The sequence below is a fragment of the Sparus aurata genome, chromosome 8 (genome assembly GCF_900880675.1).
Source record: "Sparus aurata chromosome 8, fSpaAur1.1, whole genome shotgun sequence".
NCBI classification, from domain to species: Eukaryota; Metazoa; Chordata; class Actinopteri; order Spariformes; family Sparidae; genus Sparus; species Sparus aurata.
Genome location: NC_044194.1, coordinates 20,489,035 through 20,508,531, shown reverse-complemented (window position 1 = coordinate 20,508,531; position 19,497 = coordinate 20,489,035). Strand labels below are relative to the sequence as shown.

Below are 19,497 nucleotides of genomic sequence, written 5' to 3'. Positions count from 1 at the left end.
ACAGCCTCTTTACTTTAGTTTTGATGGATTAGATTCTTTTTTTCCAGTATATTTTTTTGGCCTTGATATGGCTTATATGAATGTGTTAACCAAATGTCACCACACCGAAACAAACAAAACACCACAAATATTTTAGCATATTTAAATATTTCACATAAATGATAGCATTGCTAGTAAAAGAAAACCCAGAATCAGAAAACAATAAACCGTCAAAAACAAATCAATGTGAAAAATGTTTATTAATAATTTTAAATATGACTATTCAGTCACAGCTGCACCACATCAGAGCAACAACAAAAAACATGATTAGATTGCAAATGTTAAATCCATATGCTGCTGATACATACTACAGTATAGGGCTATACAGAAATATAGGAACTGCAAAGACAGTAAAGTGCAGGCTAAACAGTCCATCTCTTAGTCAGGACATATTGCACATACAGACAAAGTAATGGTGCAAATGTAAGCTGTATTAATCTTTTTAAAAGGGCAGATGGTTGAAAAGTTGATCAATAAGAAGCATGGACTTGGGTGGAGACCGTTGCATTTACAGCGTCTGACAGGATGTTACTCACAGGAAACTATGATTTATATCAAACATTTACACCAAAGACTCTTAGGTGGGTCCAGAATAAACCTCAGGAAACGAAAACAACTTCTGCAAGTAAACTTAATCTTATGACGATGTTTGAGATCTTTCTCATGAGATGAGACAGAACAGAGATAGAAGTTTATGTGGTAGTTACAAAAATCTTTCTTCTGTTCGTGTAAATATTTGTAGTAAGTAACTATCTCCACCCAGCCTGTATGTAGCAATAAGCAGCTTCAAACCAACCCCAAAAAGCATCTCTCACTTTGCAGTAAACTTATGAATTAGTCCTGTTCAAAGTCATATTCAATGTGAGGTTTTTACTGTATCCGAGCCAAAGCCGCGTGACTTTTATTGGGTCACATGTGGCCAATGTGCAGCAACAAAGTTGAGATACTTTTTTATTTAAGTGAAACTTGCTTTGGTCCGTTTGTTTTGTAAATGCTTAAATTGAAAATCCACAATTGGCTTTTGTATTTAGTACACTTAAAGTTTGAGTCCCATTTTCACTCTTCTCTTCTTTTAGTTAAAAGTGTTTGTAAACACAGTTTGACCCAGCTCTGTCCTGAACAGCCCTTCATTCATGTGTGCATCTTCAGTAGCTTCTGGCCTCAGTTGTACAATTCTTAAAATGTTAACAATCAGAGCAGCATTTAGGGAAATTAAACCACCTGACCATCCTTGTGCTATGAATGGAGGTATCAACTGCTGTTACCTGCTGGTTTATGTTACTGTGGAACAAATCATTGAATAGAACAAGCTGATCTGGAGCAGTACATTGTGCAGAGTACAATCTGTTCATATGAACTGCCCAATTTTCCATTCAACAACACAGAAAGCAAAAACATCCCTAAATCAAAATAACAATTTCATCATTTATAAAAACCTTAACCAGAGACCCTGATTCTTTTATTTTGAAGGTCAGCAGCAAGGCCGATGGTCCATGGCACACAATGCAAATGCAAAGTGAAAAACTGGAGTGGTGTCAAAATTGGCTAAATTTGATGCCTTGAACTATATAAATAAACTAAACAGGGTGTTAATGAACACATTTATCCTGTACGAACACCAAGTTCTTGATGGAAACAAGAAAGATGATATTACATCATATTAAGGAAATTGGTTTGACTGAATGCAAGCCTTAACATCAGCTGGAATCATCACTGTAAACCATAAATCATGTCAGACTGCTGCTGATCAGAGGTAGCTCAATGATTCATGAGGAGCCAGAAATCTGTTCAGATTCACATTCATATTAAGGCACTTAATGTGGTCGTGAACTTTACGAGCTAAATCCTGAAAGACTTTTTAAAAAAATAAAATAAAAGTAGGTCCTTCGAGAAACATCTCACAGCAAGGTCTCTGGGTTATTTTGAGTAATCGGGTTATGATTTCTGGACAGAGACACTGCTGTTGAGTCTCTGGCACTCTGAGCTCTATGTGAGCTCTAAAGTGCCATTTAGTTCTATAATATTTGAGGGAAGGCAGACATCTTTGTGCTAGTTATCTCAAAAACTCACCAACTCATACCAAAACAATCTCGATGGATAAATACCACTACAGTTAAGAGAATACGGCATTTTGATTTTGAAGCGAACTGCCTTTAAGGCCTCAGACTGTTTGCTAAAAAAAAACCAACAACAATGTAGACCTCACTAAGACAATTTTCCAGTTTTTATAAAGATTTATACTATGCAAGCTGACGTATGAGTTCATTTGCAAAGACAGATACATGTCACCCTGAAATTAATAAACTAACCCCACTTGAGTGCACACAAATATGAAAAACCAAGATTTATTTAAGTACATTTGTGACTTCTTATCAAAAACATCACCAGTTTGATTGATTCCCTGGAGTGCACAAAAAACATGATTTAGGAAAATAAATAAAAAACACATGTCTTGTTTTTGCAAGTGAACCCTTCAACTGAGTAGCGTCTTCAGTAATAATTCATGTATAAAAATACTTTTCCTTCAACATGCAGGTCAAAGGTCAACCTGCTGTCCCGACTCAAGACGCAGCAGCTGCCAAAAACCAGCAAAGGGGTGAACTCGTGTTATATTGGAGGTTAAATGGGACAAGAGGAAGGAACAATTCACCAAGGGGTCAAATAACATGTTCCAGTATTATTATCTTATGAGAGTTTCAGGTTACAGCTCGGTGTCGCCACTCCCACTTAGCCTCCTTTTCTAATCCATTTAATGATTCCCTGCATTTCCCAGAATTTCTCAGTAAACTATAAGGCCATTAGTACAGGAGGCTGAGTGTGTACCTGCATGTTTCTGCTTCATTTCCAAACATCCATGTAGGTTACCCGGTGAGTGTTACCCCTGTTCTCTGCAGGTAGGAGTTCAAGTCCTGGTGGCTGCTCTTCTGGCAGGCCGGCTGGTCCTTCTCCCAGTGGCAAATGGCATCTGTGTACTCGACTATGAACTTGTCGATCCAGGTGAGGGGCTGAGGGAACAGCACGGCTCCCTCAAAGAAACCCAGGTGGCCTCCATGTTGGGTCAGGGCGAATATCACATTGGGCATCTTTTCTACAGACAGAGAGAGAGGAGTTTTTCATCAGCAGTATTAACTTTTGAAGTAAACACATAATTTGTGTATCAGCCATATAAACTACCGATGTCAGGAACCAATCATCAAAGCAACATGATATCAGTTCTTATGTGTAAAGTTTAGGCAGGGGTTTCTGTAGGGGTCTGTTTAAAGTTGCAATAACTGATGTTATGGCCATTGTGGGGCAGCAGAAACCACTGTAACATCACACTGACACATTAGGAGTTCATAAAGTTGATGTGGAAAACGTGTTAGCATATGCTTGCATAGTTAATATGTGAAAGATACAGAGAAACATTAGCAATAATTTGGATTTTTATGAATGCAAGTTCGATGTTCACTCTTCCTTATGCTCATATTTTAGTGTCCACAACTCTTGGCTCAAATCTGCCTCTTTAGTTACTAAGTCCTCCACTATGTTCACCAGCTAGCTGCTAATAAAGCTGCTTTTTGCACAGAAAACAGCTGCCTGCTGTGGCTGAATCAACGGCCACAAGAGAAATGAGAGTGAACTAAATAAAAGTTACATATTAGGCCAGAGAATTAAACAATTATCTGAAAAATTATAGAAACTTTAGAAGCTCTGAGCGCAACTTTTAAGTCTCGTAGGGTTATCTGTCAGTTAAAAGTGGTCCCTTTCCCATGATTTGTATTATAAATACTCCAAATACAGAGAGACACAACCTTGACAATCTATATTATTGGCTTATCATAACAACCATGCATTAACACAACCAGCAGACAACATAGCATCCATTTAAAATCAAATTCCATGCAATTTAAAAAACAATAATCAAATATCTACTCTTTGTATGTCTGGTTGGTCTCCATCAACTACTGGCAACTACCACCACCAGCTACTTGTTTACTTTATCTCTCTGCTGCTGTCTGGTGCTGTGCAGCTAGTGGGCTGCAGTGCTACACTCTGCTTGTCTGAGTTTGTTTGGAAGCAGCTGTGTCAGTTTTATATTCATACTGTCTATGTAAATGGTAAAAGTGTAGCCAGTGAAACAAAGCAATGATGTAAAGGTTGGGAGAGCCTAAAAGTTAGGATGTAATTGTTCATGGATTAAACACCTTGAGTGTTTTTATATACCTCAGTGTCTTGTGCAAATGTTATAATCAAAACACAAAATTTAATTAAGCTTCAATAAATGAAGGAGTAGTGACAGTCAAGGTTTCTTACATGAAAGACTTTCTGATTTCATTGCAACACATTTACATCCTGCACAAGAATGTGAACTCTGTACTAAGGGGGAAGGACATTCAGGGATTAGCAAAGCACAATTTGGCACAATCATTGTCAGAGTTTGGTTTTCTGGTTGAGCACCTGCAGCCATTTGGTACTCATGAATGTGAAGGTAAACAATTAAGCTGTGCTGCTTTTTGGCAGTCTCGTTAACATGGCTCAGTGACTGACTGTGAGGTCAGCTGGCAAGATGGTTGGTTTCCGCTCAGAAATTCACCAGCCTCTTTCACTTTCTGTCATCAACACCACTTTCTCCCGTTTATGTGTCTTTGCAACTATAAACACACACACCATTAAAGTGTGTGTGTGTAGGTGATACATTTCAACTATGTATTGTAGGTCACCTGATGAGGCACTAAAACCAACTCCGTGTCTCACACTGAATATTTACACCAACTAATCAAAATCTTTCTACTGAAAAGTAAATTCTATGCGTTGAGCTTCTCTTATAATACAGGACAGGTTTGGAATTCCACTTGTTAAAATCTATGTTATACACACTGATTTACACAGGCAGGCACAGACACATGTGACCTGCTAAGGCAACACACACAACACACACACACACACAGCTCTATATATATAATCCAACAGCCTAGACGGATCACATGGCCCTGAAAAATTCAACAAGACTGTCTCTGCTGGGCCGTGTTGAGCAGATAGCTGCCACAAGACTTTATCAACGCTTAAGACTTTGGCTCCAGTGGAGGGAGGACAATGGGTTCATCTGCTCTACGGTCGTCTGAGTCTGTATCACTGTGAGGACAACGTTTTCCTATTGTAGTCATTGTTCACTAGGAAACACGCAAAATATTCAAAACAAATAACATATGAGTCATTATGGCAACAGTTTCAGTTAACCCGTCACACTTCGTTGCACAGTTGGCTGTGCAGAGGAAGAGATTATATAAGGGATCATACTTTCATCTGACTGTAATTAGATGTGAATGATTATGTTTTAAGAGATCGATGTACATTAATATTTTTATCAGATTCAGATTCAGATTCAGAATCCCCAGGGGGAAATTGTTTTGGATGTGCTGCTTTAATGTGTGACCCAATTTATTTATTAGTCCACTAAGGCAAAGGGCCTTACAAATTTAGCCTTGAGGACAAGCCAAACTATAATATTTATAGAATTCCATATCAACCATTTCCACAGCAGTCTAATAATAAAAATGGTGTACTTAAAACCCATTAAGAAAAAATAAGTGAGATATTTGATATTACGATAATTGATACTACTGCTACATTATGACCAATGAAATATACACTGATGAATGACTCTTGTCTATGAACACAAACCTGCAAGTGTGCGTGGAATAGCCAGAAGTGACTGGTGAACCAGTGGATCATCTGCTGAGTTTACCAGGAGGAGAGGCACAGTGACCTGCATGTGAAACAACAGTTTATTTCTGAATGAAAGTTTCTGAAAAGAAGCAGCATCAGTTGTGATAGTGGTAGTATTAACAGGAGATGTTATAGCAATTAGGTTAGTCAGAGTGTGGGTTAGAGCTGGCAGGCTATTAACTAACTCAAGATTGAAGATAGCCTTACCAATCATGATGACAATCTGTGGTTTTAGGGGAATAACAGAGCTAGTGTGGTTGCCATGTAACCCACAGAAAACACTGTTGATTGCCATAACAAATAGTCACACTATGTAACTTCCTCTAAAACCACAAACTGTCTTCAGTCTACTGGTTTATAGTAAAGAAAATGAAGCTACTGGACTGTATCATATACTACAAAAATTAAGTTTAAACAAAAAGATACCAGCTGGTGGGCATGTAGCCTTTTTTAGCTTGTGACAGCTCCAGGCTAGCTTTTTACTGCTAGTTTTCAGTCTTTATGCTAAGCTAAACTAAGCTAAGCTAAACAAAGATGAGCTAAGCTATTTGTCTCCCGATTCTAGCTCCATGGTTCACACAAAAACATAAGATTGGTATTGATTGTCCAAAAGAATTCAAATAAGCAATTTTCCTACAATATCAAACTATTCCTACAACTTTTTTTGGTTAAGAGACAGGATGTCAGATCTGTAGCAGTAGTGTTGTAGTGATAGTAGAAGCAGTAGCAATAGCAAGTTAATATCAGGCTTGGCACCATAAGTAGTCCTGATAAACTTTATAGAATTTTATAGAGAGCGCAGTAGAGGTAGTAATAATAGTAACAATGGTACCAAAAGTACATATGAACTCAGAGAGAAGTTACTCACATTGTGGATGTAGTGCACACAGCTCTCCTGCTCATAGTATTCCTTCAATGAGCTGTAACCATGAAATTTTCTGCCAGAGGACATTGTGTGACAACATTAGTGAAAGAGAGAACAGCTGTAGATTTCAGAGCAACTGGATCAAAATTAAAATGCACCCAAACCTCATGATGCTGTCATCAATCTGCATCAGCGATGTGGCTGCATACAGTCTTCCCAGGTCTGCATCGCCAATGTTACTGGAGTTTAGGCCAAGCAAACTGCTCCTGTTGATCAAAACAGTTAAGGTTTATTGACAATTCAGAGCAGGAATCCAAATCTTTGCTACACCTGTCTGACAATGTCAGAGTCACATCCAAATCATTGCTGTTGTCAGACAGTGAAAGAAATATTGCCTCCTGTCATGGATGTTTATCCTTCGTGCTACACAAATTGACTGCAACAACTAACGTAAAGGAAAAACTCAATACATTTGAAAAAAAGCATGATCCAGGCCTTTTCTTGTTGCTTTGACACTGGCATAAACTTGGATGGATTAAAACTTCTGTCACTGTAAATCTGTAACTGCAGAAGCTGTTGTTGTGTTTCTTTACCTGTGTGACAGGATGAGTTTCTTCATGTTGTCTGCCAACACAAAGTTGTAAAGCCTCCGACACTGATCCCACTGAAGGAATGTTTCCTGGGCCCTAGAAACACATAAAAAATGCATGAACACACCACAGGAAGAAAAACACCTGCAGCTTCAAGGTGACCAATTTTTATGGTAAAATGTCATGTATATTCAAAGGTTTTGACAAAAGTGCTGCTGTAGAACTGGGGCTCCAATAAAAATATCTGTGCATTTTTAGTAATATCCATTCTGTTCATTTGTGTGCTCTTCATTCTACTAACCTGAGGGCATTGTAACCCTGACAGACACTGACACAGCAGAGCACTCGGTCCTGGTTCGATCTGTTCTCACCCAGGAACTTACAGACAATGTTTCCCCCTAGACTGAAGCCCACAACCACCAGTGCCGTCTGTGGAAAAGCTTCTTTGACGTAGCTCACCATAGCCGCATACTCCCAGGTACACCCTGAATGAAAGAGAGCCACTTTTAGAACTAAGTTTCACATTAGATTAAATAGCTAGAGAATTTCATAAAGTTGTGTTTTTATTTAGATGCTGGGATACAGCCTTCTAATGAAGATCTTCAAAACTTCCCCCATTTAATGTTGCAACTTTGACTGTCAACAGGACTGAAACCATTGTTTTTTGTTTTTTTTCGCTCTGCTTCCCCTTACTTTAGTTCTCTTTAATGAACAAACATAAAAAAGTACTAAAGTGGACTTCCCCTCTATGCTTGGACTGTAAGATGTTGTAATCGCACCCGTTAGTCAACCACTACCATGTGATGTTTCCCTCGTTACCGTAGGTGAACATGCGCGGCGAGGTGAGATCCATGTTGGGCAGAGCTCCCAGGTGGTTGAGGACAGCACAGCGGTAACCCTGCCGCTGGGAGTGATCCACAAAGGTCCGAATGTAGTTCTTCTCGCTATGGTTACCGATCCCAGGGCAGATTACCATGGTAATGTCATCTGACATGCACACACACGGACAAACAAGAGGGAACACATGCATAAATATACAAAGTGGAGTCATGTGTGGGCGTAAAATTGATGTTGTGTGTGTGTTGATTTAATTGGCTGCTGAAATGCATGGCATTTATGCGCGAGGGAGTTCATTAGCGGTCCTCCTGCTCGTGCTTACTGTAGTAAGGGCTGATTGTTACTCGAGGCTCACAATACATTTAGACATAAAACTCTGGAGTAAAGGCCGGTGAATAAAAACACCTTTTACAAAACAACAAGTAGTGATAGCTTCGTCAGGAAAACAAGCTTTTAAAAGTATGACAGAAGATCAGTAGTTGTGTGATTAAATCCTAAACATGCAGTAAATCCAAAGACAGCAGCTTTGGAGCTTTACCAGACAGACCAGTAATAGTATCTGACCTCCTGTGCTGTGGTCTCCAAGCGCTTCAAAGAGGTCAAAGGTTGCTGTGGCCCCGTCCGGCATTGAGAGAAACTTGCGGACCCCGCAGGGCGATGGGGTGTTGACACGTCCCATCTTGCCATACAGTGCCGTCTGGAGATGGCCACTCTTACCCCAAAGCAGGGGAGGAATGTATCTGAGGAGAAGCTCCATATTAGATTACAGCTGTAATCGCTACCCTGAAGATGTTTCAGCACAGTCTTAGTAAAGATTACCCCACCACAGACAGGGACACATACCACTCTAACTATAGGAGGTGGCAGACAAATCCACAAGGCACCATCATTAATTTAACCGAGCGGCCAGTTGAATTGGATTTAATCTCTGAGCTAGAGGAGATTTCTTATACGTGGCTGACATTTTCATTCACCATATCATGTAGCTCTAGACACGGTATTCACAAGTACCTGTAAATGTGTTAAAAATGATTTGGACTCAAGCCAACAAGATCAAGCGGGAAGCGGGAATGTACACTGACGTACTGCCTTAAATGATCAAGGCCCAGGGTTCACAAGATGCAGCAAGTCAATGTCATGGTTTGTTTGGTATAAAGAGACTTCAGCTTTGGCATTAACTTTATCAAACACATTCCTGCGTGAAAAAAACGCCAGCAGACACTCCCACTGTAAACAGAATATCAGAGATAATAGAAATGCTCTGCAAGCTCAGAGCAGAAACTTCAAGGGATAAAAGTCGATTACACAAAGTTTGCTTCCAGGTCTTGGGCCGAAGTACATATGTGACAAAGAGTAGCATGAAGCCTTTTGTGATCTGTTAAATTGTGATGTCACTTGAGTCTGCATCGATTGGGTCTGAAGACTGCAAGTTTAAAGATGAAAAAAATTAGCACACTGGAAAAAAATTCCACAACAAACATTAAATACAAGGTGTATCTTGCTATTAATAAGTAAAAAAAAAAAAAGCTAGTTTGCAATGTTTGACTGAAACTGACCAAAAAGCTGTGCCATCTATTTTGATTTATAAGGCAACTAATACAGTCAGCTAACCAGTCTGGTTCGCCAAACGTATTACCTCTCTATTTTTTCTGCTCCTTGTTCAATTCTGTATATTTAGTATTCCCTTTCTAAAAAAAAAGTTTTGCCATTTGATATGAAGGCTTGTTTTGTCAAACGTATCAATCTCTTTTCGATTTGCCTATTTTTCTTTTCGTGCTCCTCACTGTGTGGGAAAACTACTCCAGCTAAAAAACAGAGTGAAAACACTCTCTAAGGTCACAACAAGGTCAAATAGCTCATGTCAGAGTCTCCAGGTCTCAAGTCTTAGTCATTAATGTCTTGTCAAGTCCACAGTTGTTAAGTGTACATTTGAGAAACCAGTTCAAGTTCAATTTACAATGCCATTTTTCTAAATTATTTTGTCAGATTTTCCAGTACTTTCACAGCAGTCTTCATAAGCCATGCAATCAAACCTCACAGTAAGAAGTCTTCATCTATCTCCCTCTTCTGTCAGTGGTTGTAATATAGTATAGTATATAGATAATATAATATAATATCATTAACAACACAATCGGGTAGGAATTAAGGTATTGCTTAAACGATGTGACGTCTGTATCTCAGTCGTCCAGTGTTCTTGGTCTTTAAAACATGGACCGGATAATGAAAGACTTACTCTTTGGTCAGCAATGGGCAGGATTTGAGGAGATAACGGCTGAGTGGTGTATCCTGGTAGGTGATTCCTGGTGGTTCTGTGGTACTCTTCAGGTTCAGACAGCGGACGATGACATAGAGGATAGTTGCCACTGCTGCAAGCTTCATGCCATCAAACATGGCGGGCAGCTCCGGGCCGAAGGTGTTCATGTCACCATTTTCGAGGGTGGTCATTGTGGACACAGGAGAGGACCTACGCACAGATAACACTTAACTTACATGATTTATTAAGAGCTTGAAAAGAGGAATTAGCCAGTTACGTGACACTGTTAGAATGATCTAAATTGCTGAGATTGATGAATAATCTATAAATATTGATTTGGACAAATGTATTCGGTTTCATGATCAGTTTCCCTTAGATGGCCTTAAACTTTGCAACTCCTGTTTTTTTTTGTAGATTTCTACCATACAGAATCTCTGTAAAACTGAACATTACTTTTTTATTAATATCTGACTGTCAGTCTGTCTCACAGTCAGCTGGTTCTGTACATGACAACATGGGCAAAAGAAGGTTGCTGTTTTTTTAAAGCACGTTTAAATCAAATCTCCTGAAGTCTTTGAGGGAGCTATCAACCAGCCTAAAATCTAATGAATTCATGAATAGGTATACAAGCATTCATGAGTTCTTGTCCACGTTAGAGAGCTGCACCCTTTGAAAAAATGTCTGTAGTCTTACGTCAGTGGGAAGGTTAACTTTTTCATATTGGTCTGAAGAATGAGTCACAGTCTCCGATCCTGCAAACACACCCTGTGCAGCAGGCCAACATTATCCGGCTCAAAATCTATGAAAATTGCCTCTTGGTACAAAATATAAGGTATTTGCTTATACTGACAGTATCCTACAATTCATACTGATCATATCCTTCTGACACTTTTAAAAACACCATTAACTAGCAGAGTTGCTCTCAGTTAATTTAAAGTTTTTACTCACCTTGTCTGACTTTGGTGGAGTTACAGTGGTTGCGGCCCCTCCTTTTTGAACCCAAAGTGTGATGATGGTCAATCAGTGCTGGAGAAAACACACACAGTTAAAGGGTAACTCCACCAACCTTGTTTACAGGTTTAAAAGGCAACTTACTAACAAATGACTCGATTCAGTGGCCAAGGTAAACATACAAACTAAGTAAACTATTAAAGTTGATCCTATTGTTATACACTTAAAATACATGGTCGACAAAACCGGAACAACAGAAACTAGTAAGATACAGGATTGGAGTTAGCCAGCTGTGCTTCAGTTAGCTTAAAAACGAGTCACGACAAGTGTCCCTGGTCTCAGGTTCTTGTACTCTTTTGTTCTGTCACTCAGGTAAAACAGTTTCTAAATGTGGTCGAGGTGTAACTGAAGACTTCAACAAACACAAGAAAAGGTACACAATGTATTTTAAAAGTATACGGAGAACATTTCCGGTCTTACCATCGCGTGGTTCGGAGTCTGTCCGGGTTCTGGTCGGATCCACCCGGAGTAGCGCTCAGTCTCTGTACAGCGACTGTTTACAACCGAGGAGCTGACTGACCAGCAGGGTGCGTTCAAGTGCTCTGACAAAGCTCCGATATCTGGTAACACCAGCAGTAGATACGTTCAGTAAAAGAAAAAAGAAATAACACCCTTTAGCTTCCCCTTTACATCAATTTAGCCCTTGAATTATTCTATTCAAACGACTTGTCAGAACTCAATTAATTCCCTTGCTTTGAGTCATAGCCTGTGTCAGCTTCCGTTGCCAGTCAGGATATCCGATAGCACAGGAAGGCAGCATGACAAACAGCGGTGTACCTTACTTCCTACTTCAGGGAATCTAACAGCTGACCAAATAACTTTAACATGCTGCGACCTCATCAGGCAGATGCGTCCGCCTATTGTAAATATTTGTAGACCTCCATTTTAGGCAAATATAATTTAGATGAAAAAAACTATTAGGTTAATCTCCCACTATAACAGCCACTATCTGGCTATTATAGCCAACAACTGGTTGTTATAGGTGAATATGTTCACGCAAACTTGCCATGGGCCCCCAATTCTTATTGTAGGCCTACATATGAAAATATATGAGAAAAAAGAATGATAGATTAAAATGTTTAAGTAAATTTACAGATAGGACTGTTTTTTCATAGTAAATGGCAGTAGGCCCCCAGAAAACACCTATACTTTCCTTTATAAAATGTGTAATTGCATGTACAGTGGGTTTCATCCCTATAAACACATTTTTTTCTTAAAGAAAAAAGTTTAGTGCTCAGTCACTCTGTTTTTTTCAGTACTTTAACCACTGGAGGGCGCCATCTACTCATGGGACATACAGTGTGTAAACTTAATTTTAATTTTTAGTGACCTAATCATGCCCTAAACGTATTTATTACCAATACTTTTGCTGTATCATTCTAAAGTTGATTATAGTTTTATTATATCATAATTATAATTCGATAATTACATAGTTGACACTGTATTCATGAGAACATGTTTTAAACACATATTTTTGCAGACCACCAATAAACAGAAACATCACAATGTTTCATAACAATTTACCCCACAATTACCAAACCGCTTACATATTAATTAAGAACGTGAGTAACACACAACAATGTGGATAATAAACTGTAAATGACAGACACGGCGAAGTGTGAGTGAGTTTCTATTTCTATTTAATTCCATTTTACAAATATAGCCACATATCTTTTAAGAAATAAAGCCAAAGAAACGCCCATTTCAAGTGAAGATACAATATTGTGTAAATCCATTGTGTAGAGCGGATATATTTCTTATTATATGTATATATTTTTTACTGTATATCTTTGGTCCCAAAATAAACTAGAGAGTCTACATGTCAGTTTGTGGTTGCACCCATTTGGTTTGGCACAGTTCTAATGAACCTTTTGAGCAAAAACATCTGTCAGAACTATGATCACCAAATGAGGTTTCAGTTGAACTGTAGCTCTTTTTTTCTTCCAATGAAACAGAGCCGCAGGAATTTACAGTCATTACAGAAAATCGTTTTCACTTCTTTATCTATTATGTTTTTCACAAGCATGAATCCTCACTCATGTTTCCAGATGAAAAAACAGAAGTGAAAGGGACATAATGTTTGGAAGACAGAAGTGAAACATCCTGATACTCACCAGGTACAGATTTATAAATTCTATGACACATTTCTTGAGTGGCATTTCCCTCTAACTATACCACATTTTCACAAGGTTTGAGTTTACAGGATTATGTGGCGCTCCACATTGAGGATTAGGATCAAACAGGCTTCTGTCACATTTAAATTCCATCTAACCATCATTAACCTCATCCTCTTGCTCAGACTTAGTGAGGTCAGTCATGAGAAGAAGCTTTGTCTGATAGGAGAAGAACATCAGAGGATGCCGTCTCACCACATTTGACGGCTGCTACACGTTATCCAGCTCACAGTGGACACGATTGTCTCATCTGTACTTATGGTTTCATGACTGTACGGATAAAGCAGCCTTCTCTTTCTGCCTGTTGAGTTTTCCAGTTTGAGGATTTTGCTGACAGTCTTTTTCTGAGGGGAAAAAAGAAACCAAGAGGGGTTTAAATATTCTTTGCTAAAGCACACTTCAACATGATGGAAGCATTATCATCATAAGGAGGAAAGCGCAGCCACCTCAGGATAGAAACATCTGTCTTGTCCATGCATATTACTGTCTTTTCACATTTCTCAATACATTATTAGGTAGAGGCTTATGGTGGCTGTTACCTGCTGTTGAACTAACGGTAACATTTTCATGATGCTCTCAAGTCTACCAGGGTGAGTGTTTGAAGGTCTATAAAGACTATACAAAAACATACAGCCATACACAGAGATATGGGCTGTGTTCCAGTACCCATATTATTTATTATTTAGTATGCCAGAAAAATATTTGTATGTTCCAGTACATAATTTGTTGAATGTGGTATGCCAAAAATATCAGGATGTCCCACTGCATCCGCTCACATTCTGACCTACAATCCTCTGACTGAGCCTAGAGCGCAGACAGATGACAGGTCAATGCCTTCTTTTTTCTTTATAATCAAATATGTGCTAAGGACGGCGACAGATGAATGAGAGGGTCAAAGTTCATGGTGAAATGTTATGATGTAAGCTGTATGTCCCAGATGTGTGCATACTGCGTGCAACAGTACATAGTTTGCATGACAAATTTTGGTTTTAATACAAACTGGACAGCACAGAGCTTGAAGAAAACGCTGCATATTGCATCTGTTTGATTTGGTTTATAAAAAAAATCGAAATTTTTATTGGATAGCTGACAGTGGAGACATGACAGGAAATGATGGGGGAGTGCAGGAAAAGATTAATCTGCTGTGGAGACCCTGAGGGAAAGATGAGCTGTGGAACAGTATTGAGCCCCAGTTTCTATCATCTCTCCAGGCATTTCACATGGATTATTTAGTAATTATTAACTCTCACCATTTAGTTCATATTGTGCGTCAGTGGTGAATACATAAAGATTTGCAGTTTACTGAAATAATCCAATTTAAAAGCCACACAGTGAATCTGGGGGGAGTCGCTCTCTTTGCCTTGTTGATTGTCCAATTTTAGCAAGAGAGAGAGTGACATGCAGCAGATGTCCCCAGCTAGACTCAAACTGGCGATGCTGCAGTTCAAGGTCTGTACAAATCAAATGATGCACAATGTAAATTGGGCCATTGTTATTGGGAAATTTATACTATCGGCTTTGTATCATTTTCTGTAAAATTGTAGCCCACATATAGAGCCAATAAAATGAAGGCAGGCTGCATTCATCCTCTAAACAAACACAGCATCTACAGACTCCACAAGAGGTGGTGGTTTGCAACTTTAGACTGGTTAGTTATCTGCCAATAAACACAATGAACCCACAAATCTTCTTTCTTGAGCAATGGGATATCAATTGATCCATCCATGTCCATCATCTTAGCCTTTCTTACCCTTTAATTGTACATAAGTTACAGGTTATGATCTCCTTTTTAAAATAGAAAGATGCTAAATTATCGGTTATCTTATTGGTATTGGCTGAAAAAGATCCATAATGTGCGCCCCAGGTTAAAAACCTTATCTGCCCAAGTCACACCACCAAGGGAAAACAGATTTTACAGACTGATCTGATATGACAAGAATCCCTTCAACACTTTCATTCTTTCACAGTGTTCTGCATAAGCAATTTTGATTGAGATGACACATTTATCACAGGGACCTGACGTGGGTTTTACTCTGTCCCTGCATGTTTCACCAGCAGACTTGTATCAGGTTGAACGTTTTCAACCCCTGCGACAACAGTTCACTACTGTTTAATCTAACATAATTGTGGTTTAGGGAGAAAACTATTTTGGATGTTTACAGTGTATCTTTTTTTTTTTTACTGCAGAAAACAGCATCTCTTGTAACTCAAACAAACCTTCTGAACAGAGACCTTCCAGCCTTCATCTTTCTTAAGAATGTTAGTCATAGTTAAATAAAGGGAACGACTCAATACTTTAGGATTCCCAGCATGTCCTTGATTTACCTCGACAGAAAATACCTTAGATAACCTTCAGCATTTAGATTCACATGGAATTTAAATGTTATCTGCTCTATTCGATGTCCCAATGAGAAATATGCTTTGACTTTTATATCCCTCATCTCCTCAAGTAGGAGTTGAGGGATATAAGGTAGGAGTGGAGTTCATCCCATATCACAGTTTATTCACCCTCTGTTTGACCTACTGCTCATCAAACTAATGAGTGGGAATATAAGAGGAGCTAGGTAGCGTTCTATATAGCTTGAGCTTTGATGTGTTAAGGTCAACTGGGGAAGGATTTTTTTTTTTTTTGTGTCCAGCATGTGAGGGAGAGGGCTGTAGGTTTCACACATCGTCATTTTCAGCTACATTTGATCTGGCTTTGTTCATGAGAACAGAGCGATAAACGAAGCATGGAGATGCGATGAGAACAGACCTTCAAAGCACAGCAGCATTTCTTTTCTGTATCTGAGCTAGTCTCCAAGCGTGAGATCACTTTATGCAGCATTTAAATCACTTTGGCTTGTTACTAGGCTACAGAAGGGTACATTTTACCCTGCCAATCAAACATGTGTAGAGTTCATCTAAGAATATTGTTGCTACATGAAAAGAAATTTAAAGAGGAGAGCTAGGAAAAATACTTCCAAGGCCATTAAGCAGGTGTCTCATCTTCTAGAATTGACAATCATGTGACTGTTGTTATATTTAGTCTGCTTTTTGTCTCCTTAATCTGGAGCAAGATGAACATGTACAGCTAACTCATCCATAAATGAGGAATGAGCTGAAAAATGTACTCTGTTAGACATCACATAAAATTCTTCCCCCTTTAAAGACAACTCTTCACCTTCCGCCCACCACTTCTGAAGCACAAAAATCAACTCTGACCCACTGCTGGATCTCGACTTAAGAAACTCCCACAGATGAACCTTCTGGCTTTTCCACAATAAAACACTGGCCTTAATCTTAATTTCAGAGGAGGAATTTATGCAGGGTGCCGTCACAGGAATTTTCCCAGAACTATTAGAGAAAAGGCAATCAAGACATTTAGCATACAGACTTAATGAAGAAATGACATCATATTAAACATGCATTGTTGTAACCAGTTACTGGCCTGTTCGATTGAATTGAATGGAGAAAACACGTGCAAGAGAGGACTAAAGAATAAATGTAGAACAATTAAAGCTGGGTTGTGTTAGGTGTTAATAAACCCACATTCCTTTAGCACTACATGTACAACTGTGAGCCATAATCAAACTATTTAGCCACATTTATAACAGGGGCCAGATTTACCTGTGGGAGCCAGAGACAGTCCCCCATTGATATCTCCCTGCCAGGAGTTCCCCATTGTAAGAACACAGAGACCAAGAGAGAGACTACGTGTATACATTTTCATGTAGTTAGTTATTTGGTTTTAGAAAAAGAATAACCTTTATACGAGCAAAATATAAAGTTAATAAAGTCTAAGAAAATACTTTTTGACGCAGGACACAGAAAAATACTTAAGGTGATTCTTATTTCATAAAAATGTCAAATTCAAATGTCAAATCACTACTTGTGTTCTTTAAAGAGAACATACAATCCATTTAAAGTGATCCAGGTGAAGCACTACTTTACATTGAATACAGTATAATATATTGCTTGCGAAGATTTTAACTTGAGTAAGAAATGTCTCTTGTTTAGGGATGGAGGATGTGTCCTTACCACAATACCACATTGTAAAAGATACCCCATTACAAGTAACTAAGTCCTCCACTGATGAAAATGTAACGTAATGCAAATGGTAATATTTCATGAGTGTGATGGCCTTAGGCCAGTAGCTTTGTTGCACCTTTCCTGCCTGTGCTCCTCTTTTCAGGTTCTCCCTGTTATTGTGGCCCCACCCACCTTGTTGAAGGATTGGTGTCACCTGTTAGGAGCTTTAATAAACCAGGTGATTCCAAGATGCTGCCCTCTCTCCCTCCTAGGATGCTGATGCCTGTTTAGGCACTCCCTTTTGGTATTGTTTGGATGTGATTATGTTTAGTTAACCTTTAGTTTGCTTCTGTTGGGTTATCTTTAATAAATGATTTGATTAACTTAAGCGGATACTGTGTGGACCTCTCTTCTTTATTGTGCTCTTGACTGAGCCGGGCTCATAACATGAGTTAATCATATATTTTATAAATGAAATCTAAACTTGTAAAGTAACTACAGCTATCATCTAAATGCAGTGGAAAAGTCCCAGCATTTCCCTCCACATATTAGTGAATGTAAAGTGAAATTGTAGCCCACAATACTTGAGTTAATGTACTTGAGTCCTAAGTATACTGAGTACTTAATTCCACATCTTTTCTCCAGTGGTGAAGGAAGTATTCAGATCCTTTGATGCAGCATAATGTGACTTTTTTACATTAAGATAACAGCTTCAGAATCATGTTGAGGGTACAGAGTCTTGTAATAAGGTAAATGGTGTCTCTGTCTCTGCCACTTCGCCCCCCTATCACTTGTTTCTGCACTTTGTAACTTTAGTGAGAGGGCCGGATCACAGCAGTACATACATGTTTACTTCAACGTAATGAGGTTTTGTTTTTAGTTAGCACCAACATTACGTCTCACAATTTGTAACAGACATGGATTTATATCTATGACAATGGAGTTGCATTCAGATACTGTGGGGGGCGACAAATCGCACAAAATGCCAAATTCTACTTAATGTTGCTTTAGGTAAAAGTATCAATACCACACTATACAGTCAAAGTCTTAGATTGAAAATGGAAGTAAACGTATGTAAGTAAGCTAAAATCAGGAAAACTGTGAGTATCAAATGTATTGTAACAAGAGCTCAATGCTAAAGATGACTGTTATAAGAAATTTAGTATTATTCAAACATTGATATGAAAGCCGGACTTTACTGTTATGGTTAATTAAGATAGAGTTCATCTGAACTATTTTGTATATGAGTGCATTTAACGATTATATTAGTGATTGGTCTGTTGCTTATTGTCTTGTAATAATAAATAAAATTGATTGATTGATTGGTTTGTAAAATTTCAGAAAATAGTGACACTTTCACAGTGTTTGTTTTGACACTTGAATAGCAGGAACCATGAAATCAAACAATAATCAAAAAAGTTTTTATTAATTGATAGCAATTCTATTTCTGTCAATTCTGTCCACTTGTATATAGCCTGCTGTTGGGTAGCTAGTTTGATAAATCATAATGCAATATTAGTTTAAAGACGCAAGATGTTTATTGTCACTCTGATTGTACAATATGCTCATGTGAAAATCTTAGAGACTCCCCCATAGTCTCTAAGCAGACTGTCTGCTGAAAATCTTTTAATATTTACTAACATGAATATCTTCGGGATTATTACTTTAAAATAGTAATGGGGAAATAATACAAACACAGAAATATCTATCTTTTCCATAACTGAAGAAACAAGCTGTTCTTAGAGGAAAATAAGGTCCCCAGAACACAGTTTGAAGCTAAAAACGTGTCATGGTCCACCAAATATAAACAAAATAAAACAGTATGCAACGGTGTTGTCGTTCAAGGTCAATTTGTTTTTCCATCATGAGAACGAAGAGAGAGTTTATTTGATTTGTTTGGACATAAAAACATTTGTTTAGACATAAACAAATCAGTAAATTGAGATATTTCTATTCTGGTTACAATTTTTTCCCCAAAACTACATTGTGCACCTTTAACTTGAGTTA

The 19,497-nt window shown here is 38.4% G+C and overlaps 1 protein-coding gene across 1 annotated transcript; it reads right to left on the bottom strand.

Annotated features, from left to right (window-relative positions):
• Positions 1-220: 220 nt before the first annotated feature.
• On the bottom strand, positions 221-12,031 carry abhd2b (abhydrolase domain containing 2, acylglycerol lipase b). Its single transcript, XM_030426146.1, has 11 exons — positions 11,726-12,031; positions 11,243-11,320; positions 10,274-10,504; positions 8,605-8,780; positions 8,023-8,190; positions 7,505-7,688; positions 7,207-7,299; positions 6,778-6,879; positions 6,617-6,686; positions 5,704-5,788; positions 221-3,127 (listed from the first exon to the last, which is right to left on the bottom strand). Exons 3-11 carry the CDS (start codon positions 10,483-10,485, stop codon positions 2,901-2,903), a joined length of 1,317 nt encoding a protein of 438 aa, XP_030282006.1. The 5' UTR covers positions 10,486-10,504; positions 11,243-11,320; positions 11,726-12,031; the 3' UTR covers positions 221-2,900.
• Between the last annotated feature and the right edge of the window lie 7,466 nt (positions 12,032-19,497).